The sequence below is a fragment of the Homarus americanus genome, unplaced genomic scaffold, assembly GCF_018991925.1.
Source record: "Homarus americanus isolate GMGI-L3 unplaced genomic scaffold, GMGI_Hamer_2.0 scaffold56504, whole genome shotgun sequence".
NCBI lineage: Eukaryota > Metazoa > Arthropoda > Malacostraca > Decapoda > Nephropidae > Homarus > Homarus americanus.
Window position 1 is genome coordinate 139,708 of NW_024727175.1, and position 26,085 is coordinate 165,792.

Below are 26,085 nucleotides of genomic sequence, written 5' to 3' on the forward strand. Positions count from 1 at the left end.
ACCACTAGGGGGCATCACTATGGGGCACCACTAGGAGACACCATTATCACCACACCTGTCACAGTCCCATCGTTATCTGCCTCCCCGGTAATGAGAGAGACACAAGTCCTCCCCTTTATTTTAATTTACCTGAAGGACAAATCTCACCTGATGTACGATAATTATTCCTACTAATAACTGATGTTGCTGTGTACGATAATGATGTTGATGTATGATGATGATGATGTACGATAATGATGTTGATGTATGATGATGATGATGTACGATAATGATGTTGATGTATGATGATGATGATGATGTACGATAATGACGTTGATGTATGATGATGCTGATATACGATAATGACGTTGATGTATGATGATGCTGATGATGTACGACAATGACGTTGATGTATGATGATGATGTACGATAATGATGTTGATGTATGATGATGATGATGTACGATAATGACGTTGATGTATGATGATGATGATGTACTATAATGACGTTGATGTATGATGATGATGCTGATGATGATGATGATGTACGATAATGATGTTGATGTATGATGATGCTGATGATGATGATGTACGATAATGATGTTGATGTATGATGATGATGATGCTGATGATGATGATGATGTACGATAATGATGTTGATGTATGATGATGATGATGATGATGTACGATAATGATGTTGATGTATGATGATGATGATGATGATGATGATGATGATGTACGATAATGGTGCTGGATGTATGATGATGCTGGATGATGATGATGATGTACGATAATGATGTTGATGTATGATGATGATGATGATGCTGATGGATGATGATGATGATGTACGATAATGATGTTGATGTATGATGATGATGATGATGTACGATAACGATGATGTATGATGATGATGATGATGATGATGATGATGATGTACGATAATGGTGCTGGAAATGTAATAATATAGGCGGTAAAATAATGATGATAAGGTTATGCTGGTGTATGATATTATTATTAATATTATTATTATTATTATTATTATTATTATTATTATTATTATTATTATTGTTTGTTGTAGTAATAATAGTTGTAGTGGTAGGAACCTAATCTAACCTAACTTAACCTAACGTAACCTAACCTAACCTAACCTAACCTAACCTAATCTTACCTAACCTAACCTAACCTAACCTAACCTAACCTAACCTAACCTAACCTAACCTAACCTTACCTAACCTAATCTAACCTAACCTTACCTAATCTAACCTAACCTCACCTAGCCTAACCTTACCTAACCTAACCTTACCTTACTATTTACTTAGTATTATTATCTATTTCTCTAGTACTTAATATTCGGGTGTATGTTACCATGCCAACGAATGGAGTCAGCTCATATATTTTTTTGTCCATTCAGGGGATGAGGGGAGTGAAGGGTGAGGGGTTAAGGGGAGAAGAGGGGAGGTATAGGGGATGTGGGTTGGAAAGGGTGGTGAGGAGAGGAGTGGGGAACGGGATCAGGAGGTGGTGGAGGGGGGGTGTAGGGGTGGAGAGGGGAGGTGAGGGAACGGGATCAGGAGGTGGGTGGAGGGGGGGGTGTAGGGGTGGAGAGAGAGAGGGGTAGAGGAGGTGAGGGGAGGAGGTAAAGGGCTTAAACATTTTACCAGGGTAGAGAAGATAGCACAGAAAACATTGCAAAAAAATCTACATATTTATTAAAGCGTGTATAGGGACGTCACCCAGCATAGGACAAAATACACGAGCTGGCAACTTTTACCGTATGGTGGACATGGTGAGAGAGAGAGAATTAAGTCATCAGTAGAGTGAACACCATACGGGTAGGAACTGTCATACAGGTGAAGTAGATTCTCGTCCCTCTCTCTACCTGTCACTCACTACCTCACGACACGCATTTAGAGAGAGAGAGAGATCACCCCAATACTGCGTCATTCTCATACTGACCATAGACAGACAGACAGACAGATAATAAAGCCCTGGCGACAGATAAACAATACAACCGTGAATTAATATTTTTCCTGAATTCAAATTTTCAGTGAGGAATCAACATTTGAAGCGCATATGTATGTATGTGTGTGTGTGTGTGTGTGTGTGTGTGTGTGTGACCCCCCTTCAAATGCATAGCAGTCTATCAGGGCAGCAGGGTCAGCAAGTCAGGTCTAGCGAGGCCCTGAAGGAAGACCACTTCATATCCGTCCAATATCCTCTCTGCCTCCCTACCTCCCTGTCTCCCTCCCTCCCTCCCTCCCTCCCTCCCTGACCTGTAGATGACCCCAGGCGGAGACGGGTGAGCAGGGCTTCTGTCTCCTAATTGTTGTTGTTTTTAGGGTTTCTGTCTTCCTCTGTCTGTCTCTCTCTCTCTCTTTCTGTGCCTCTGTTATTGTCTTTGTATATATCTGTCATTGCCGCTGTCTCACACTTTTTCTTTCGTTCTCTGTCTATGATTCTGTCTATGGATGATAAAACAGAGAAACGAGTAATAATAGAAACAAAGAACAGAATTGTAATGAGAGAGAGAGAATGATAATAATAATAATAATAAGAGAGGAAGTTCGAAAAGAAAGAGAGGGTGATAAAGCATAAAGCACAATGGACACACAGATAAACAAGGAAGTGACATAGGAGGAGGATATGAGACTCGACCTTCCATTGTGTGTGTATCAGTGACAACCTCTTTTGTCCTCACACACACACACACACACACACACACACACACACACACACACACACACACACACATTCTTTTCATGCACACATAAACATAAATACATACTGTGAATGAAAGAAAAAAATAATGATAATATAAATAACAAGAAAGAGAGAGGGAGAGAGAGAGAGAGAGAGAGAGAGAGAGAGAGAGAGAGAGAGAGAGAGAGTAAAGCATAACACCATCACATGTCCTCACACAACACCTTTAGCATCAACAGCAGCAGCCGGCAGGAAATATTACCTCAGTAAAACTCTCGTAACCTTGACATAAATCAGGTTTTCCATTCACCTGGGGATCAGCTGCTGCTATACGCCTCCGCCACCCTCACCTCGGCTACCGTTTCATCAATTCAGTTTCTACCTTTCCTGACCTAACTGCTGGATGTTGTTTTTTCACCTTCAAGAATAAGGGATATTTGTTTATCTAGGTTAGTATGATTGGTTAGTTGGTTAGTTCTCGGGGTTCTGCAAGGTGGTCGTTTGGTTTCCCTGGTTATTGAAGTGCAAGAATTAATATGTGTTTAATTAGTGTGTTTGTCATCTTAGATTGTGTAAGGATCTTACTAACTCCATGATTTGATCCCTTTAGTATGAGGTCTTAATCCTTGTGTAAGAATATTTAGCTATCCTTTTCAGTACAATGACTTATGGGATTAACTTATCGTTTGCAAGGTGTTAGAGTCATCGTATATACTCAATAGGTTAAACCATCACACACAAGAGGTCAAATCATTAATATTCAATGTCTTAAACCATCATAATAAAGGGGTTAAACCATCACACACAAGAGGTCAAATCATTAATATTCAATGTCTTAAACCATCATAATAAAGGGGTTAAACCATCACACACAAGAGGTCAAATCATTAATATTCAATGTCTTAAACCATCATAATAAAGGGGTTAAACCATCACACACAAGGATCTACGAAATTCTTGGCTCACGGCTGTCCCTTCCTTTACCATACCATCTACTGCTCCTCTGCTTGGTGATGACGCGGCGTTAGGATTTACTTAGCGTCTACTGCTGGTCCATCACCGTTATCATTACAAAGATCCAAGACTCATCATATCTTTCTACGTTACTGCTCGTTTACCGCCGTTATTATATGAAGGTTTAGGATCACTAGTTGTTAATTGCGTCAGTGTGGGTAGACTGACGTTATCGTAATATAAAAGTTTGAGATTACGCGCCTCTTATCTGCCTTACAGTGGGTCTGTCGCGCCGTTATCGACAATGTCATCAACGTAGGTGAGGGTGGCGCTGATGATGCCGTTAATATTAGCCCTGGTTATTGGGTTAATGTCGGAGAGAGAGAGAGAGAGAGAGAGAGAGAGAGTACACCTGTTAACATCCCCCCCGGTGGTGTATCAAGCCTCCTGTGGCCACCAGGTGTGTGTCAAGTGAATCAAGTCACCTGGTGAAGTGTTTATCTTGCCAGCTGATGTAATATTCATGACCTGCTGATGGCAACACTGGGATAAAAAACAACAACAGTTTTTCTCTCCCTGTGTGTGTGTGTGTGTGTGTGTGTGTGTGTGTGTGTGTGTGTGTGTGTGTGTGTGCGCGCGCTATTAACCCTACTTCCTAACCCACAACAAGGCTCCAAATACCAACTGTACATATGTGAGATCGTCTTCCTCCCGCCTCTCTCTCACGGTTATAACTACCTTGGACACTTGCTGTAGACACTTCCCTTCTGTGAACTATTGTAACATTACATAAAGGTCCCTGAACCTCTTTAATACCGTAATAGTAACTGAAAATAGACCCTTAATGCATGACTTCTATCTGTTTAACACTATATTGACGATATGTATTCCCTAATAAGGACAAACACAAGTATATAGAAGTTAGATGAACAAATATAGTCTCCATGTTATTATAATTATATAGTGGAATATCTTTATCCTAAAATGGCAGAAGGGAATATTATTATTTTACTCTACAAATGGATTCCTTTTTTTTAATTAGTGCATACAAGTCTTAACACGTCACTGAAAATGTGAGAAATGTTCCAGGGAGGATCGATTTTCTTTTCCCTCCTAACACACACACACACACACCACCCCCCCATAACCACCGTCACCGCCATCACTTCCACCCCCACCCTCCCAACCCCTACCACTACCACCACTACCACTATCCTCACTACCACTACCACCAGCGTCGCCACAACCACCACAAATTAATGAACGCCTTCCCTCCAACATTCCAATCAAAGTAATGTACCTGAGAGGACTACGATACTGAGGTGGGAAATATGGGGAAACAGTCACAAGTAGAGAGAGAGAGAGAGAGAGAGAGAGAGAGAGAGATGAAAATTCGAAAAGTCATCTGGACAAAATGTAGCTTAAGTTATATACCATTTATATAATAACTAAATTTATTCTTCTCTAACTACGATACCTGATGCAGCTTTCTCTTATTATAATGAGAATTAAGTTACGTTGATAGGTAGACAGACAGACAAACAGCTGATTAAAAGATCTAACATTCATAGCTTTCCTTAATGTTAGTAAAGTACCGTTCTTGGTAGAAGTCGTGACACCCGGGTCTAATGTTTATAAGAATTTATTTTTTCTCCTTAAATTCAGTTGGATGGGGATCTTCTGGTTACTGGTGAATCATGTTGACACATAACTAGATAATGTTTAGTCGTGAATATTGTCTGCAGTTAACCAGACTATGTTAAGAATTCGTGTATCATGTCCATATTTAATTAAATTATGTTAAGGGGCAGCAATAATACTAAAATTTAATAATGAAAACAAAACTTTCAGTAGAATATAGTTTTCTTGTAAATTCAGTTGGATAAGGATCTTCCGGCTAACTCTGAATCATGGTTACACGTCACCATATTACATGACGACATGACACTTAGACACAGTGGTAATGACACACACACACACACACACACACACACACACACACACACACACACACACACACACACAAACAAGTGATAAAGTCTCCATGTGTTTTCTATCACTCATCTTCTCTGTAAGTGTAATATTTTTAAGTGAAATCTCCCACCAAGGGGACCCGACACGTATAATTGTGTGTTAGGGGAACTGTGTGTGTGTGTGTGTGCGTGCATGGAGACATATGTGTGTATTAGTATATGACAGTGAACTCGGATGGGAATAGAACATGCATGTACACTCTCATTTCTCCCTCTTGCACCTCCTTTTCCTTCTCTTCCTCCTCGTTTCTGTTGCTCTTCCTCCCCATCCCCTACCAATCTTCTCTTGTTCCTCCTCCCCTTCTTCTCTCCTTGTCACCCACAAGGACCTAAACATTTAGTGTCAGTCAGTCAGTCAGAGGGAGAAAATACGTGCCTAATTAAAACCTGTCGACGCTGCCTTTGATGTCATGTCTCTCTCTCTCTCTCTCTCTCTCTCTCTCTCTCTCTCTCTCTCTCTCTCAATATACCCCATTGTGGCTTTACACTCCCATAATGGCCTGGGCGAGGGTGTGCGTGTGTGTTGGTATGTTTCTGACAGGTGAACTGGGTGGTGTGTCAAAGAGAGTTTTGCCTACACTGTGGTGGACACCTGAGCGTCCACCTGCCTGCACCTATACCTGCCTACACCTGAGTACACTTGCTCACATCTGACTACACCTGTTTACATCTGCCTGCACCTGCTTACACCTGGCCACACCTGTCTGCACCTGGTTACACCTGAGTACACCCGACTACACCTTACTATACTTGCCTGCACCTTCCTACACCTGACTACACCTGGTTATCCTACACGACGCAATGATATAAATGTCAGGGGGTAATATCTGAACATGAATGAATTGTAGGAATCTTAACCTAACCTAAACTGACCCTGTGTTTCTCTCCTCTAAATATATCCTCCGTTCTCTCTCTCTCTCTCTCTCTCTCTCTCTCTCTCTCTCTCTCTCTCTCTCTCTCTTTAAATTTATTCTCCTGCATGTTCGTGTATAATTTCACAGAATCTATTAAATCCACATCAGGTACAGGTGTGTGTGTGTGTGTGTGTGTGTGTGTGTGTCAGCGGCAGGTGTCCAACACAACTTACAGGTGATGGCCAGTAAGTCATTCGTAATTCTTTTACAAACCAATTTTGTCCAATTTTCTAGAAGTCAAAGCTTTGAAGATTTTGCAATAGGTCTTCTGATTTCTGGGATGGAAATAACCGAATGATACTTTGATCAACATGGTGAGATGCAGTCTCTCCACCACTACAGTAACTCGGGGTCTCACGGGGTCATAATCCCGCCCTGGGCCAACATAATCCCATTCCGATTCTAAATGGATTTTCTGGTCATTCCATTACTCGTAGGCTCAGTATAAGTTTGATTTTGAGCCGCCATGAGCAGGAGAGTGTTCGTTTGTTGTTCTTTTGCTGTATTGCCACGGTTCGAAACTCTTTTTAAAGGAACGGCAGTGAACGGGAGTGTGTGTCTGTACAATTGTCGTTCTTTTACTATTTTGCTTCGTGTTTATATTTATTTATTTTGTTTTGGATTGTTGTTCTTGTAATGTGTATTTTGTGGTGATTCGAAGTTCTTTTATTTTGAGAATGGTGGTGAGTGGGAGACTGTTACACTACCACCACCACCATCATCACCCATGCTACCACTACTTCTACACCCACACACCACCATCATCACCACCATCACTACCACTACACACCCTACACACCACCATCATCACCATCACTACCACCACTTCCACACCCCACACACCACCATCACCATGCTACCACCTCCCTACACCCCACACACCACCATCATCACCATCATCCCACTACTTCTACACCCCACACACCACCATCATCACCATCACTACTTCTACACCCCACACCACATCACCACACTACCACCACTTCACCCCCCAACAACCACCACTCATCACCACCACCACCACCTCACTCTCAACTCACACACCACACCACCACCACCACCACCACCACCACTCCTACACCCCACACACCACCCCACCATCACCACCACCACCACCACTTCCCACACCCCACACACCACCATCATCACCATCAACTACCACCACTTCTACACCCTCCACCACCACCATCACCACCACCACCACTTCCCCACACCCCACACACCACTCATCACCCATCACCACCACCTCCACAACCCCACACACCACCATCATCATCACCACCACCACTTCCTACACCCTACACACCACCACTCATCACCATCACCACCACCACTTCCAAACCTCCAACAACCAACACCACCACCACCACCACCACTCCCACAATCCCACACACCACCACTCCACCACCACCACCACCACCCCCACACCCCACACACCACCATCACCACCATCACCACACCACAACTTCCCCACAACCCCACACTAACCACCACCACTACCTCACCACTCTAACCCACACACCACCACCACTCACCATCACATCACCACCACCACACCCCACACACCACCACTCACCACCACTCACCACCACCACCCCACACCCCACACACCACCATCACCACCATGACCACCACCACTTCTACACCCCACACAACCATCATCACCATGCCACCACCACTTCTACAACCCCACACACCACCATCATCACCACCACCACCACACTTCCCACACCCCACACAACCACCACCACCACCATACCACCACCACTTCCCCACAACCCCACACAACCACCCCACACACTCCACCACCACCACCACCACTCCCCACAATCCCACACACCACCATCACCACCATCACCACCACCACTTCTACACCCCACACACCACCATCACCATCACTACCACTACTTCTACACCCCACACACCACCATCACCCCACCACCACCACCACCCTACAACCCCACACCAACCACACCACCACCACCACCCCACAACCCCACACACCAACCACCAACTCACCCCACACCACTCTACACCCACACCAACCACCACCACCACCACCAACTCACTCTAACTCTCTCAACCACCACCATCACCACCACCACCACCCCACTCTAACCCCCCACAACCAACCACCACCACCACCACCACTCTACTAACCCACACACCACCACCACCCACCACCACCACCTCACTCTACAACCCACACACCCACCACTCATCACCACCACCACCACCACTTCTTAACCCCACACACCACCATCACCATCACCACCACCACTTCTACAACCACACACCACCATCATCACCATCACTACCACCAACTCTCCATCAACCTCACCACCACTCCACCATCACTACCACCACCACTTCTCACAATCCCACACACCACCATCATCACCCATCCACTCACCACTCTACACCCCACACACCACCATCACCACCCTCACCACCACCACTTCACACCCCACACACCACCACTCACCACCACTCACCACCACCACACTCACACCCCACCCTCACCATCATCACCTCACCACCACACTCACTTCCCCACACCCCACACACCACCACTCCATCACCATGCCACCACCACTTCACACCCTACACACCACCATCATCACCATCACCACACCACTCTACACCCCCACACACCACCATCATCACCATCACCACCACCACTCTAACCCCACAACCACCACCACCACCACCATCACCACCACTCACACCCCACACAACCAACATCACCACCACCACCACTCTACAACCCCACACCAACATCATCACCCACCACCACCACTCTACAACCCCACACACCACCATCACCACCACTCACTTCCACACCCCACACACCAACCACCACCACCATCACCACCACCACTCTACAACCCCACACACCATCACCATCACCACCACTCACTTCTACACCCCAAACACACCACCATCACCATCACTACCACTACTTCTACACCCCACACACCACCATCATCACCATCACTACCACCACTTTCACACCCCACACCACCATCATCACCATCACTACCACTACTTCTACACCCTACCAACCACCACCATCATCACCATCACTACCACCACACAACTTCACAATAACCACCATCATCACCATCACTACCACTACTTCTACACCCCACACAACCACCATCACCACACCACCACCACACCACTTCTACACACCTACACACCACCATCATCACCACCATACCACCACCACTTCACACCCTACACACCACCATCATCACCATCACTACCACTACTCTAACCCCAACAACCACCACTACCATCTACCACCACTGCTACTCTCCATCAACCACCATATCACCCATCACCACCACCACTTCTACACCCTCCACACACCATCATCACCACCACCACCACACTACTTCTACACCCTACACCACCACATCATCACCACCACCACCACCACACTTCTACACCCCACACACCACCACTCATCACCACCACCACCACCACTTCTACACCCCACACACACCATCATCACCACCACTACCACCACTTCTACACCCCTACACACCATCATCACCACCACTCACCACCACTTCAACCCTCACACCACCCAATCACCACCACCACCACTACTCTAACCCCACACACCACCATATCACCACCATGACCACCACCACTTCTACACCCCACACCACCACCATCACCACCCATGCTACCACCACTCTCACACCCCACACACCACCCATCATCACCATCACCACCACCACAACCCACAACCATCATCACCACCACCACCACTTCCACAACCCCAACAACCACCTCACCACCACCACACACCACCACCTACACCCCACCACTCATCACCATCACCACCACCACTTCTACACCCCACACACCACCATCATCCACCATCACCACCACCACTTCTACACCCCACACACCACCATCACCAATACCACCACTACTTCCACAACCCCACACACCACCACCATCACCCCACCACCACCACCACACCCCACACACCATCATCACCATGCCACCACCACTTCTACACCCCACACACCACCACATCACCATCACCACCACCACTTCCCAACCTCACACACCATCATCACCATCACTACCCACTACTTTACACCCCACACACCACCATCACCACCACATCACTCACCACTACTTCTACACCCCCACACACCACCATCATCACCACCACTACCACTACTTCTACACCCACACCACCATCACATCACCATCACTACCACTACTTCTACACCCTACACACCACCATCATCACCACCACTACCACTACTTCTGCACTACACACCACCATCCCATCACCACCACTACCACTCTTCTACACCCTACACACCCACCATCATCACCACCACCACTGCTTCACCACACCCTACACACCACCATCATCACCATCACTACCACTACTTCTACCTACACACCACCATTATCACCACCATGACTACCACTACTTCTACACCCTACACACCACCATCATCACCATCACTACCACTCCTTCTACACCCTACACACCACCATCATCACCACCACTACCACTACTTCTACACCCTACACCACCATCATCACCATCACTACCACTGCTTCACCACCCTACACACCACCATCATCACCATCACTACCACTACTTCTACACCCTACACACCACCATCATCACCATCACTACCACTACTTCTACACCCTACACACCACCATCATCACCATCCACTTCCACTACTTCTACACCCTACACCACCATCATCACCATCACTACCACTACTTCTGCACCCTACACACCACCATCATCACCACCACTACCACTACTTCTACACCCTACACACCACCATCATCACCATCACTACCACTACTTCTACACCCTACACACCACCATCATCACCATCACTACCACTACTTCTACACCCTACACACCACCATCATCACCATCACTACCACTACTTCTACACCCTACACACCACCATCATCCACCATCACTACCACTACACCCTACACACCATCATCACCATCACTACTACCACTACACCCTACACACCACCATCATCACCATCACTACCACTACACCCTACACACCACCATCATCACCATCACTACCACTACACCCTACACACCATCATCACCATCACTTCTACACCTACACACCACCATCATCACCATCACTACTGCTACACCTACACACCATCATCACCATCACTACCACTACACCCTGCACACCACCATCATCACCATCACTACCACTACACCCTACACATACCACCATCATCACCATCACTTCCACTACACCCCTACACACCACCATCATCACCATCACCATCACTTCCACTACACCCTACACCACCATCCTCACCATCACTACCACTACACCCCCTACGCACCATCATCACCATCACTACCACTACACCCTACACACCACCATCATCACCATCACTACCACTACACCCTACACACCACCATCATCACCATCACTACCACTACACCCTACCACCATCATCACCATCACTACCACCACACCCTACACACCACCATCATCACCATCACTACCACCACACCCTACACACCACCATCATCACCATCCTACCACTACACCTACACACCATCATCACCATCACTTCACCACTACACCCTACACACCACCATCATCACCATCACTACCACTACACCCTACACAACACCATCATCACCATCACTACCACTACCATATTTGCCATCACACTTCAACACTCTACCCCTCCATCCCCCCCCACACACACACCACAACATCCCTTCCATACACACACACACACACACACACACACACACACACACACACACACATACACACACAAGGTACAACGAATCACAAACGAAATTAAATACCATCTTTACCTGTTAATTAAAGCCATAACTCCCCCCAAATTCAGGAGACTTTACCTTAGCTGACGTAATAACCCGGTTGTGACAGAATAAAGCGGATGTGACGTATTAACCCGGATGTGACGTAATAACACCCGGATAGCGACACCAGCTGCGAGGACCATTGCTACCAGTTGTATGTGGGTCTTTAAGGTCATTTTTCCACCCAATTAAGGCAGTAAAACCACCTTTAATGAGGCGAGTTGAGGCACATTAGCCAGGCGAAGGTAGGTCTAGGACTGGCGGAGAATGTCCCCTGGATTTCTGTCATTGTTGGAGTGAGTCGATTTTATGTTCCTTGTACCGCAGCTGGTGAAGTAAATGGAACAATAAAAACATTAAAACAGACAATAAAAATACTTATCAAAAATATAACTAGAAAAATAAAATAAACAAGAAAATTGGTTGAGACATGAAGAAGAATACCTGCAGTAGCCAAGAGGTGATAAACAGACACAGTGTGGCTATAATGTGTCTGGTAGTGTGGTTATGTGTGTCTTTAATGTGTTCTTTTATGGCTGTGTGTGTGTGCATGTGTGTGTGTGTGTGTGTGTGTGAGTGAGTGAGTGTGTGTGTGTGTGTGTGTGTGTGTATGTGTGTGTGTGTGTGTGTGTGTGTGTGTGTGTGTGTGTGTGTGTGTGTGTGAGGTAACTCAAGGTTCAGAGGTTATGATAGGAGAGTATTAAGAGGGAGAGTAAGGGAGGTAGGAAGGAGAGAGGGAGGGAGGGAGGGAGAGAGGAGGGAGGGTTAGGGAGGATTAAAGTGAAGATATGAGGGTCGTGTATGGTAGGTTAAGGAGGCAGGAGACTAACCCACCGCCTCTTGCCTTATTGGTTAACTAATTTATTACACTAATTACGTCGTCCACGACTACTACCCGCCTCTACCACTACTACCCGCCTTACACAACTACCCGCCTCTACCCCATCACCCGCCTCTACCACTACTAACCGCCCTACCACAACCACCCGCCTCTACCCCTACCACCCGCCTCACTCCCTACTACCCGCTCCCACCACTACTACTCCGCCCCACCACTGCCACCCGCCTCTACCACTACCACCTGCCTCCCCACCCATACTACCCGCCTCACCACTACTACCCGCCCCACCACCACTAGCGCGCCCCCACCCATACCACCCGCCCCCACCACTACTACCCGCCCTCACCCTCCCAACCCGCCTCACCACTACCACCCGCCTCACCCCACTACTCCGCCTCTCCCTACTACCCGCCTCACTCCCCACTAACCGCCTCTACCCCTACTACCCGCCTCTACCCCTACTACCCGCTCTACTCCCCTTACTACCTGCCCTCACCCTACTACCCCGCCTCACCCCTACTACCGACCCACCCTACTCACCCGCCCTACCCCCACCACCCGCCTCACCCCTACTACCCGCCTCAACCCCTACTACCCGCCTCTACCCCTACTAACCCGCCTCTACCCCTACTACCCGCCTCTACCCCTACTACCCGCCTCATCCCACTACCCGCCTCACCCCTACTACCCGCCTCACCCCTACTAACCCGCCTCTACCACTACTACCCGCCTTTACCTCTACTACCCGCTCTACCCTACTACCCGCCCACTACCACTACTATCCGCTCCACCAGTACCCACTATCAATACTATCACTACCACTACTACTACTATCACAACACTACTACCACCGTCCTACCACATAACGATATAAAACGTATGTAGAGAGAGAGAAGAGAGAGAGAGAGAAATAGAGGGGTAGTAGAGTGAAAGAAAACACACACACACACACACACACACACACACACACACACACACACACACACACACGAACAATTATCACCAAATTGGACTTAGCCGAGGAGGTTCTGGCTAGCTGATTCCCTCCAGGTAATTACCTACTTTGGAGGGGGGTGAGAGGTAGGAGGAGGTAGGGAAGAAGAGTGAGAAAGGGAGAAGGAGGAAGGAGGGAGGGAAGGGGAAGGAAACAAAGGAGGAAGAGAGAGAGAGAAGCATAACAAAGAGGAGGAGGGAGGACGGAGAGGGTGTAATGAGCGAGAGATGAGAACGGGAAAGAAAGAAAGAAAGAGAGAGAGAGAAGTAATATCATCTCCTATGCTCATTACATACACATGTTCCTCCGACACCCTTCCTTCTCAGCCAGCCAGATCACCTCAGCATTATCTCAGCTCCCTCCCAGCAACATATACTCATTATAGCTAAATATCTCTTTCTAGCTCAGCGCAGAGAGACCACCATTATCATCATCATTATCCTTATCATTATTATTCTCATTATTAGCATCATCATCATCATCATCTTTCATCCCACGACACACGCACACACACACACACACACACACACACACACACACACACACACACACACACACACACACACACACACACACACACACACACACACACACACACACACTTGATCTCTCAGCTCATTGTATATATGTGTCCTGTCTATGTATGATGTGTTTACGTGGGACAGTGATACGTGACCTCCAGCCCAATTAATTGAATTTACAACAATGGAGTCTCTCGCTTGTGTTATTATTATGGTGTGGCTCCCCTACGACCATATCAACCATCCCTGGGGCCTCTACTACCATATCAACCATCCATGGACCTCTCTACGACCATATCAACCATCCATGGACCTCTCTACGACCATATCAACCATCCCTGACCCTCCTACGACCATACCAGCCATTCCTGGGCCCCTACGTCAATATCAGCCATCCCTGAATTCCCCTACGACCATATCAACCATCCCCTGACCTCTCTACGACCATATCAACCATCCCTGGACCCTCCTACGACCATACCAGCCATTCCTGGGCCCCTACGTCAATATCAGCCATCCCTGACTCCCTACGACCATATCAACCATCCTGGACCTCTACGACCATATCAACCATCCCGGACCCTCCTACGACCATACCAGCCATTCCTGGGCCCCTACGTCAATATCAGCCATCCCTGACCTCACGACCATATCAACCATCCCTGACCCTACGACCATATCAACCATCCCTGAGCCCCCTACGACCATGCCAAACCCCTTGCCCCCCTGCCTACAACCATACCAGTAATATCTCGAGGTACCTGTGGCGCCTACGACCATACAATCTATCCGGAGAGGTACTTTCAGGCCTCCTTCGACCCTACCAACCATCCCAGGAGGTTCACGGACGTTTGGTTGACACGACACACGCCGGTACTGGGAAATATTACTATGCCAAAACGTAAGGAAGATATAGTAACGTCTTGAACGGGGTCATCCTCCGCTATCCTTTCTGTTCCATAATTACCGTCCCATCCTCCTGATCCCTTCTTAATAATCCCACTCTCATTATCCCTTCCTTCTTCCCAAACCCGATTCGCTTATTATCTTTCCCTTCCTCTCTGTTCCTTCTTGTGAATTTCTCTCATATTCCTTCTTCCTCCTTTCTATTCCTTATTACGTATCCCTTTCCCATAATTCCTCCCTGACTTCCAATTCCCATTCCCATAACTTCTCTTCCCCCCTGACTCCCAATTCCCATTCCCATACAAGCCCCCTCCCCGTTCCATCACGTGAATATCATCTCCCATACTACGTGCCCTACCCCTTCCATAACTCCCTCCCTTGCTATGAATCTCATGCCTGTGTTCCCTCTATTTCTCTCCTCCCCATTTCATAACTCCTCCCTCCAATCATCCTCCTCCTCTCTCCCCCTTTCCACATTCCTCCTCTCCTCTCCCTTCCATATACATTTTATCCTACTCCCACAACTCCTCTCATCCCTCCTCTCCCAAACCCCCTCTCATCTCTCTCTCCAACTCACATCCCTGTCATCCCTCTCCCACATCCACACCCTCCCCTTTATGTCTTCTATTTCACATTCCCCTCTCTCCCACTCTCCATACGCCTCTCCCTCTCACTCCCTGTCTCCCTGACCCTGACGAAGAGAGGGCCGAAGATATAACCCTCAATGGACTGTGATGTTGGTGGCTGAAGATAACAATGACGGCTCCTCTGTTTGTCCAGTCTCTCTGGGGATGATGGCGCTCTATCTGTTGAGGGAGAGGGAGGGGAGAGGGAGAGGGAGAGGTATAGGGTGAAAGGGAGAAGGGGAGAGGGGAGAGGTACAGGGTGAGGGGTAGGGAGAAGGGGAGAGGGAGAGGTATAGGGTGAGGGTAGTGGGAGAAGGGAGAGGGAGAGGTACAGGGTGAGGGGTAGTGGGAGAAGGGAGGAGAGGTGTACAGGGTGAGTGGGTAGGGAGAAGGGGAGAGGGAGAGGTATAGGGTGGGGAGGGTAGGGAGAAGGGAGAGGGAGAGGTACAGGGTGAGGTGGGTAGGGGAGAAGGGGAGAGGGAGAGGTATAGGGTGAGTGGGTAGGGAGAAGGGAGGGAGGTATAGGGGTGGGAGGGGGGTGGGGAGAAGGGGAGAGGAGAGGTGTACAGGGTGAGTGGGGTAGGGGTGGGGAGAAGGGAGAAGGAGGTGTACAGGGGTGAGGGGTAGGGAGAAGGGAGAGGGAGGTACAGGGGTGAGGGGTAGGGAGAAGGGAGAGGGAGAGGGGTGAGGGGTAGGGAGAAGGGAGGGGAGAGGTACAGGTGAGTGGGGTAGGGAGAAGGGAGAGGGAGAGGTGTATAGGGTGAGGGGTGGAGAAGGGAGAGGGAGAGGTGTGCAGGGGTGAGGGGTAGGGAGGAGGGGAGAGGAGATGTATAGGGTGGAGGGTAGGGAGAAGGGAGAGGGAGAGGTGTACAGGGTGAGGGTAGTGGGAGAAGGGGAGAGAGGGGAGAGGTGTATGGGGTGAGGGGTAGGGGAGAAGGGGAGAGGGAGAGGTACAGGGTGAGTGGGGTAGGGGAGAAGGGGAGAGGGAGAGGTGTACAGGTGGGAGGGTAGTGGGAGAGGGGAGAGGGAGAGGTGGGCAGGTGAGGGGTAGGGGAGAAGGGGAGAGGGAGAGGTGTACAGGGTGAGGGGTAGGGGAGAAGGGAGAGGGAGGTGTGGGAGGGGTAGGGGAGGAGGGGAGAGGGTACAGGGGTGAGTGGGTAGTGGGGAGAAGGGGAGAGGGAGGTGACAGGTGAGGGGTAGGGAGAAGGGGAGAGGGAGAGGTGTATAGGGTGAGTGGTAGTGGGAGAAGGAGAGGGAGAGGTATAGGGTGAGGGGTAGGGGAGAAGGGAGAAGGGAGAGGTGCAGGGTGAGTGGGGTAGTGGGAGAAGGGGAGAGGGAGAGGTGTACAGGGGTGAGTGGGGTAGTGGGAGAAGGAGGAGGGAGAGGTGTATAGGGTGAGTGGGGTGGGGAGAAGGGGAGGGGAGAGGTGTACAGGGTGAGGGTAGTGGGAGAAGGGGAGGAGAGGTGTGCAGGGGTGAGTGGGTAGTGGGAGAAGGGGAGAGGGAGAGGGGAGTAGGGGTGAGGGGTAGGGGAGAAGGGGAGAGGGAGAGGTGTACAGGGTGAGGGGTAGTGGAGAAGGAGAGGGAGAGTTGCGCAGGGTAAGAGGTAGGAGAGGGAAGGAGAAGGGGAAGGGAGGGAGAAGGAAGGAGAGGTTGTGGCAGGGAGAAGCAGGGTGATAGGGGTAGGAGAGAGAGAGAGAGAGAGAGAGAGAGAGAGAGAGAGAGAGAGAGAGAGAGAAAATGCATAGGAAGAGGTAGGTCAGATGGGGGAGAGAGGGGTGAGAGAAGGAGAGGAAGAGGAGAAAAGAGAGGTGTTGCACAGGATAAGGCAGAGAGAGAGAGAGAGAGAGAGAGAGAGAGAGAGAGAGAGAGAGAGAGTTAAATAAACACAACACGACTCCTCCATCTCATCACTCAATAACACAAGGTGAAAACTTCTTCTGCTGCAACCCATTACCCATCTTTCCCATCACATCCCCATCTCCTCTCCATACCCCTCTCTCCCACCACCTCACCCCACACCCTCCCCCCACCACCTCACCCCACACCCTCTCCCCACCACCACACCCTCACCCTCTCCCCACCCCCTCACACCCTCACCCTTCTCCCCACCCTCACACCCTCACCCTTTCCCACCACCACACATCTCTCTCCCCACCCCTCACACTGCCCTCTCCCCACCCCCTCACACCTCACCTCCTCTCCCCACCACCCCACACTCTCACCCCTCTCCCCCCCCCACACCCCACCCCCTCTCCCCCCCCACACCCCACCCCTCTGCCCACCACCCCACACCCTCTCCCCACCACCACACCACCCTCCCCATCCTCACACCTCACCCTCTCCCCACCTCACACCTCACCCCACCTCACACCTCTCACCACCACACCTCACCTTCCCCAACCTCACACCATCTTCCCACCTCACCCCACACTCCTCCACCATCTCACCTCACAACCTTCCCATCTCCTCTCTCTCCCCACCCTCACCCCTCCTCCCCCTCACCCCCACCCTCCCACACACCCTCTCCCCACCCCTCACACCCTCACCCTCTCCCCCACCCTCACACCCTCACCCTCTCCCCATTCTCCCCATCACACCAAGTCGAAAACATAGTTCGTCACCCTCAACTCTCTGGAGACTAAGAAACTTTCTTTTAGAGAGCGTATAACATTCAAGCAGTTCTCGCGACACCAACCGCCCCTCTGAGTGAGGTGTCCTCTCTAGTCTTCACACCGCATCCGTTGGTCTTTATTTCTACTTAGAGAGAATGATGTTTAAAGTAGAAAGAATGATTGATAACTGACTTGAAGGAATGATAACTTTGTTGAGGGAATGATAATCGGTTGAATGATTGATATATGTGCTTGAAAGAATGATAACTAGGTTTGAAGGAATGATATTATAGCTTGAAGGAATGATAACTAGGCTTGAAGGAATGATATTATAGCTTGAAGGAATGATAACTAGGCTTGAAGGAATGATAACTAGGCTTGAAGGAATGATATTATAGCTTGAAGGAATGATATTATAGCTTGAAGGAATGATATAGCTTGAAGGAATGATATTATAGCTTGAAGGAATGATATTATAGCTTGAAGGAATGATATTATAGCTTGAAGGAATGATATTATAGCTTGAAGGAATGATATTATCGCTTGAAGGAATGATATCGCAAGAATGATATTATAGCTTGAAGGAATGATATTATAGCTTGAAGGAATGATATTATAGCTTGAAGGAATGATATAGCTTAAAGGAATGATATTATAGCCTGAAGGAATGATATTATAGCTTGAAGGAATGATATTATAGCTTGAAGGAATGATATTATAGCTTGAAGGAATGATATATGTGCTTGAACTTGTCATATGTAGTTTTGATAGAATGATAATTGGATAAAAGAATGATATTTTGGCTTGAAGAAATTATATTTGGGAATGAAAGAATGACATTTGTATTTGAAAGCATGATAATTATACTTGAATGAATAATTTGGTGCTTGGAAGTATGATTTTGTGCTTAAAATAATGATTTTTTTTGCTAGAATGAATTATATTCTTGAATGGAAGAATGGTAATTGAGCTCAGGATGATGATATTTGATCGTAAAAGAATTATATTTTTGTCTGATAGTATGATAATTATTCTTGAAATTATTCTGTGTAGACCTTAAGGAATTATATACGCATTTAAAAGGATGATAATTAGGCTTTAAAGCAGGGGGGGGAGGAGGGGGAGGAGAGGGACAGGGTAGAGGAGGAGGAGGGGGAGAGGGTGGGGGTGGGGGAGGAGGAGGTGAGAGGACAGGAGAAGGAGGAGGAGGAGGGGGTGGGGTGGGTGGGGGGGGGTGGGAGGAGGAGGTAGGAGAGGGACAGGGAGAAGGAGGAGGAGGAGAGGGGTAGCAGGGTGGGGGGTGGGGAGGGGGAGGAGAGGTAGGGAGAGGGACAGGAGTAGGAGGAGGAGGAGAGGGAGGAGGGGTGGGCGAGGGTGGGGAGGAGGTGAGGAGAGGGACAGGAGGAGGAGGAGGGAGGGAGGGGTGGGCGGGGGGTGGGGGAGGAGGAGGTAGAGGAGGGACAGAGGAGGAGGAGGAGGGAGTAGGGGGGGGGGGAGGGAGGAGAGAGGAAGGAGAAGGAGGAGGAGGGAGGGTGGGGTTGGGGGGGGGGAGGGAGGAGGTGGGGGGAGAGGGACAGGGAGAAGGAGGAGGGAGGAGGCAGGTGGGGGGGGTGGGGGAGGAGGTAGAGGAGAGGGACAGGGAGAAGGAGGAGGAGAGGGGGGTAGTGGGTGGGCGGGGGGGTGGGGAGGAGGTAGAGGAGAGGACAGGGAGAAGGAGGGGGAGAGGGGCAGGGTAAGGGAGGCTGAAATACACTCGATTGGTTTAAAGGAAAAGGTTGTATCAGACTTCCATGCTTGAAAACAATTGATCTGTCTCTTTGTGCTGCAAACTCTGCACACTCTCCCCCCCTCTCTCTCATTTGTCATTCACTTTGTCTCATATTTTTCTCCATTTTTCTCTTTTTTTTTTTCTGTCTCTCTCGTCCTCCATTCTCCTCCCTTCCTCATCCCATTCCTCTGTTACTCCCTGTCTCCTCTTTCTCTTTCCTTCCTCATTCTTTCTTCCCTCCGTTTCACCTCTCTCTCTCAACCATGCCACTGTGAATGGACAGAAGATCAACATTAAAGTATAAGTGCTGGGTTAGGAGTTATACACCAGGAGAATCTTGAACTTAACTTTGCTGCAGAAACAAAAGACAATCTGAAGCGTAATGACCTTCCTGTTACCTGAATTTTATAAGTTTTTTTTCAGCTGTGAGTTCTGGAGATTTTGGTTTAAGTGTTGTGTGTTTATGTGTTGTGTTTATGTTTTGTGTGTTTATGTATTTGTGTTTTATGTTGTGTTTTATATTGTTATTTTTTATATATTTGTGTTTTTATATTTGTTTTTTATTTGTGTTTTATTTTGTGTTTTATATTTTGTGTTTTATATTTTGTGTGTTTTTATGTTGTGTGTTTATATGTTGTGTTTTATGTTTTGTGTTTTATGTATGTGTTTTTGTATTTGTGTTTTATGTGTTGTGTGTTTATATGTTGTGTTTTATGTTGTGTTTATGTTTTGTGTGTTTATGTGTTGTGTTTATATATTTGTGTGTTTATGTGTTGTGTATTTTATGTGTTGTGTTTATGTGTATTGTGTTTATTTTTGTATTTATGTGTTGTGTGTTTATATATTTGTGTGTTTTTATGTGTTGTGTTTTTATATGTTGTGTTTTATGTATTTGTGTGTTTATATGTGTGTTTATATTTTTGTGTGTTTATATGTGTGTTTATGTGTTGTGTGTTTATGTGTTGTGTTTATATGTTTTGTGTGTTTTATATGTGTGTGTTTATGTATTTGTGTGTTTTTATTGTTGTGTGTTTTTATATGTTGTGTGTTTATGTTTTGTGTGTTTTATGTTGTGTTTATGTGTTGTGTGTTTATGTGTTGTGTTTTTATGTGTTGTGTGTTTATGTGTTGTGTGTTTATGTTTTGTGTGTTTATGTTGTGTGTTTATATATTTGTGTGTTTATGTGTTGTGTTTATGTGTTGTGTGTTTATGTTTTGTGTGTTTATGTTTGTGTGTTTATGTATTTGTGTGTTTATATGTTGTGTGTTTATGTGTTGTGTTTATGTGTTGTGTGTTTTATATGTTTTGTGTTTTTATGTATTTGTGTGTTTATGTTTTGTGTGTTTATGTTTTGTGTGTTTTATGTGTTGTGTGTTTATGTGTTTGTGTGTTTATGTGTTGTGTGTTTATGTATTTGTGTGTTTATGTTTTGTGTGTTTATGTGTTGTGTGTTTATGTTTTTGTGTGTTTATGTATTTGTGTGTTTATGTGTTTGTGTGTTTATGTTTTGTGTTTTATGTTTTTGTGTGTTTATGTTGTGTGTTTATGTTGTGTGTTTATATGTTGTGTGTTTATATGTTGTGTTTATGTATTTGTGTGTTTATATGTTGTGTGTTTATGTTTTGTGTGTTTATGTATTTGTGTGTTTATGTGTTGTGTTTTATATTATTTGTGTTTATATATTTGTGTGTTTATATGTTGTGTTTTATGTGTTGTGTGTTTATATGTTGTGTGTTTTATGTTGTTGTTTTATGTATTTGTGTTTTTATTATTTGTGTGTTTATGTATTTGTGTGTTTATGTGTTGTGTGTTTATGTGTTGTGTGTTTATATTTTTTGTGTGTTTATGTGTTGTGTGTTTATGTGTTGTGTGTTTTATGTGTTGTGTGTTTATGTTTTGTGTGTTTTGTGTTGTGTGTTTTATGTTTTGTGTGTTTATGTGTTGTGTGTTTTTATATTTTGTGTGTTTATGTTTTGTGTGTTTATATGTGTTGTGTGTTTATGTATTTGTGTGTTTATATGTTGTGTGTTTTATGTTTTGTGTTTTATGTTTGTGTGTTTATGTATTTGTGTGTTTATGTGTTGTGTTTTATATGTTGTGTGTTTATATGTTGTGTGTTTATGTATTTGTGTGTGTTTATGTGTTGTGTGTTTTATGTTTTGTGTGTTTTATGTTTGTGTGTTTATGTTTTGTGTGTTTATGTTGTGTGTTTATGTGTTGTGTGTTTATGTATTTGTGTGTTTATGTGTTTTGTGTGTTTATGTGTTTGTGTGTTTATGTATTTGTGTTTATGTGTTGTGTGTTTATGTGTTGTGTGTGTTTATATGTTTGTGTGTTTATGTTGTGTGTTTTATGTTGTGTGTTTATGTTGTGTGTTTATGTGTTGTGTTTTTATGTGTTGTGTTTATGTATTTGTGTGTTTATATTTGTGTTTATTTTGTGTTTATGTGTTGTGTGTTTATATATTTGTGTGTTTATGTATTTGTGTGTTTTATGTGTTGTGTGTTTATGTTGTGTTTTATGTGTTGTGTGTTTATATTTGTGTGTTTATGTTTGTGTTTATGTTGTGTGTTTTATATGTTGTGTGTTTATGTTGTGTGTTTATATTTGTGTGTTTATGTTTTGTGTTTATGTATTTTTGTGTTTATATGTTGTGTGTTTTATATGTTGTGTTTATGTATTTGTGTGTTTATGTGTTGTTGTGTTTATATGTTGTGTTTATGTGTTGTGTGTTTATATGTTGTGTGTTTATGTGTTGTGTTTATATGTTGTGTTTATGTATTTGTGTTTATGTGTTGTGTGTTTATGTATTTGTGTTTATGTGTTGTGTGTGTTTATGTATTTGTGTGTGTTTTATATATTTGTGTGTGTTTGTGTTGTGTGTTTATGTATTTTTGTGTTTATGTGTTGTGTTTATGTTTTGTGTGTTTATGTGTTGTGTTTATGTATTTGTGTTTATGTGTTTGTGTGTTTATATGTTGTGTGTTTTATGTGTTGTGTGTTTATGTATTTGTGTGTTTATGTATTTGTGTGTTTATGTGTTGTGTGTTTATGTTGTGTGTTTTGTGTTGTGTGTTTTATGTGTTGTGTGTTTATATTTTGTATTGTGTTTTTTATGTTGTGTGTTTATGTTGTGTGTTTTATGTGTTGTGTGTTTATATTTGTGTGTTTATGTGTTGTGTGTTTTTATGTTTTGTGTGTTTATGTGTTGTGTTTATGTTGTTGTGTGTTTATGTGTTTGTGTGTTTATGTGTTTGTGTTTTTGTTGTGTGTTTATGTGTTGTGTGTTTTATGTGTTGTGTGTTTATGTATTGTGTGTTTATGTTTGTGTGTTTATATGTTGTGTTTTTATGTGTTGTGTTTATGTGTTGTGTGTTTATGTTGTGTTTATGTTGTGTGTTTTTATGTTGTGTGTTTATGTTTTTGTGTTTGTTGTGTGTTTATATTTGTGTGTTTATGTATTTGTGTGTTTATGTGTTGTGTTTTTGTATTTGTGTGTTTATGTTGTGTGTTTATGTGTTGTGTGTTTATGTTGTGTGTTTATGTTGTGTTTATATTTTGTGTTTTATATGTTGTGTGTTTATGTTGTGTGTTTATGTGTTTGTGTTTATTGTTGTGTTTATGTGTGTGTGTTTATGTGTTGTGTGTTTATGTGTTGTGTGTTTATGTTTTTTATATTGTGTGTTTATATTTGTGTGTTTATATTTGTGTGTTTATGTGTTGTGTGTTTATATTTGTGTGTGTTTTATGTATTTGTGTGTTTTTATGTTGTGTGTTTATGTTTTGTGTGTTTTATATGTTGTGTGTTTATGTTTGTGTGTTTATGTGTTGTGTGTTTTATGTTGTGTGTTTTATGTGTTGTGTGTTTATGTATTTGTGTGTTTATGTGTTGTGTTTATATTTGTGTGTTTTATATTGTGTGTTTATGTGTTGTGTGTTTTATGTGTTGTGTGTGTTTTATGTGTTGTGTGTTTATATTGTGTGTTTTATGTTGTGTGTTTTATGTGTTGTGTTTTATGTATTTGTGTTTATGTATATTTGTGTGTTTATGTGTTGTGTGTTTATATGTTTTGTGTTTATGTGTTGTGTGTTTATGTTGTGTGTTTGTGTTGTGTGTTTTATGTTGTGTGTTTATGTATTTGTGTGTGTTTTATGTTGTGTGTTTATGTTTTGTGTGTTTATGTGTTGTGTTTATGTGTTTGTGTGTTTATGTGTTGTATGTGTTTATGTTGTGTGTTTATGTATTTGTGTGTTTATATTTGTATTTTATGTGTTTTATGTTTTTGTGTGTGTTTATGTATTTGTGTGTTTATATTTGTGTTTATGTTGTGTGTTTATGTGTTGTGTGTTTATGTGTTGTGTGTTTATGTGTTGTGTTTATGTTTTGTTTTATGTGTTGTGTGTTTATTTGTTTATGTGTTGTGTGTTTATGTGTTGTGTGTTTATGTGTTGTGTGTTTTGTATGTTGTGTGTTTATGTATTTGTGTGTTTATGTTGTGTGTTTATGTGTTGTGTGTTTTATGTTTTGTGTTATGTATTTGTGTGTTTATGTGTTGTGTGTTTATGTATTTGTGTGTTTTTATATGTTGTGTGTTTTTATGTTGTGTTTTTATATTTGTGTGTTTATGTGTGTGTTTTATGTGTTGTGTGTTTATGTGTTTGTGTGTTTATGTATTTGTGTGTTTTTGTGTGTGTGTTTTATGTATTTGTGTGTTTTATGTATTTGTGTGTTTATGTGTTGTGTGTTTTAGTATTTGTGTGTTTATGTATTTGTGTGTTTATGTTGTGTGTTTATGTGTTGGTTATTTATGTGTTTTATGTTTTGTTTTATATGTTGTGTTTTTATGTGTTGTGTTTATATGTTGTGTGTTTTTGTGTTGTGTGTTTATGTATTTGTGTTTTATGTGTTGTGTGTTTATGGTTGTGTGTTTATGTTGTGTTTATGTTGTGTGTTTATATTTTGTGTGTTTATGTTGTGTATTTTATGTTGTGTTTATATGTTGTGTGTTTTATGTGTTGTGTGTTTATGTGTTGTGTGTTTTTGTATTTGTGTGTTTATGTGTTGTGTGTTTATGTGTTGTGTGTTTATATGTTGTGTGTTTATGTGTTGTGTGTTTATGTGTTGTGTTTTTATGTGTTGTGTGTTTGTGTTTTTGTGTGTTTATGTTGTGTGTTTATGTTTTGTGTTTATATGTGTGTTTTATGTTGTGTGTTTATGTTTTGTGTGTTTATATGTGTGTGTTTATGTGTTGTGTGTTTATATATTTGTGTGTTTATGTATTTGTGTTTTATGTATTTGTGTGTTTATATTTGTGTGTTTATGTGTTGTGTGTTTATGTTGTGTGTTTATGT

The 26,085-nt window shown here is 44.5% G+C and overlaps 1 protein-coding gene across 1 annotated transcript in view; it reads left to right on the forward strand.

Moving 5' to 3' along the window:
* The first annotated feature begins 341 nt into the window (after nt 1-341).
* The window catches only part of LOC121865798 (mucin-2-like), a 37,931-nt gene continuing 12,187 nt past the window's right edge, over nt 342-26,085 (forward strand). The window contains exon 1 of the mRNA XM_042365358.1: nt 342-371. Coding sequence (XP_042221292.1) covers nt 342-371 — 30 coding nt within the window. The remainder of the gene's footprint in view (nt 372-26,085) is intronic.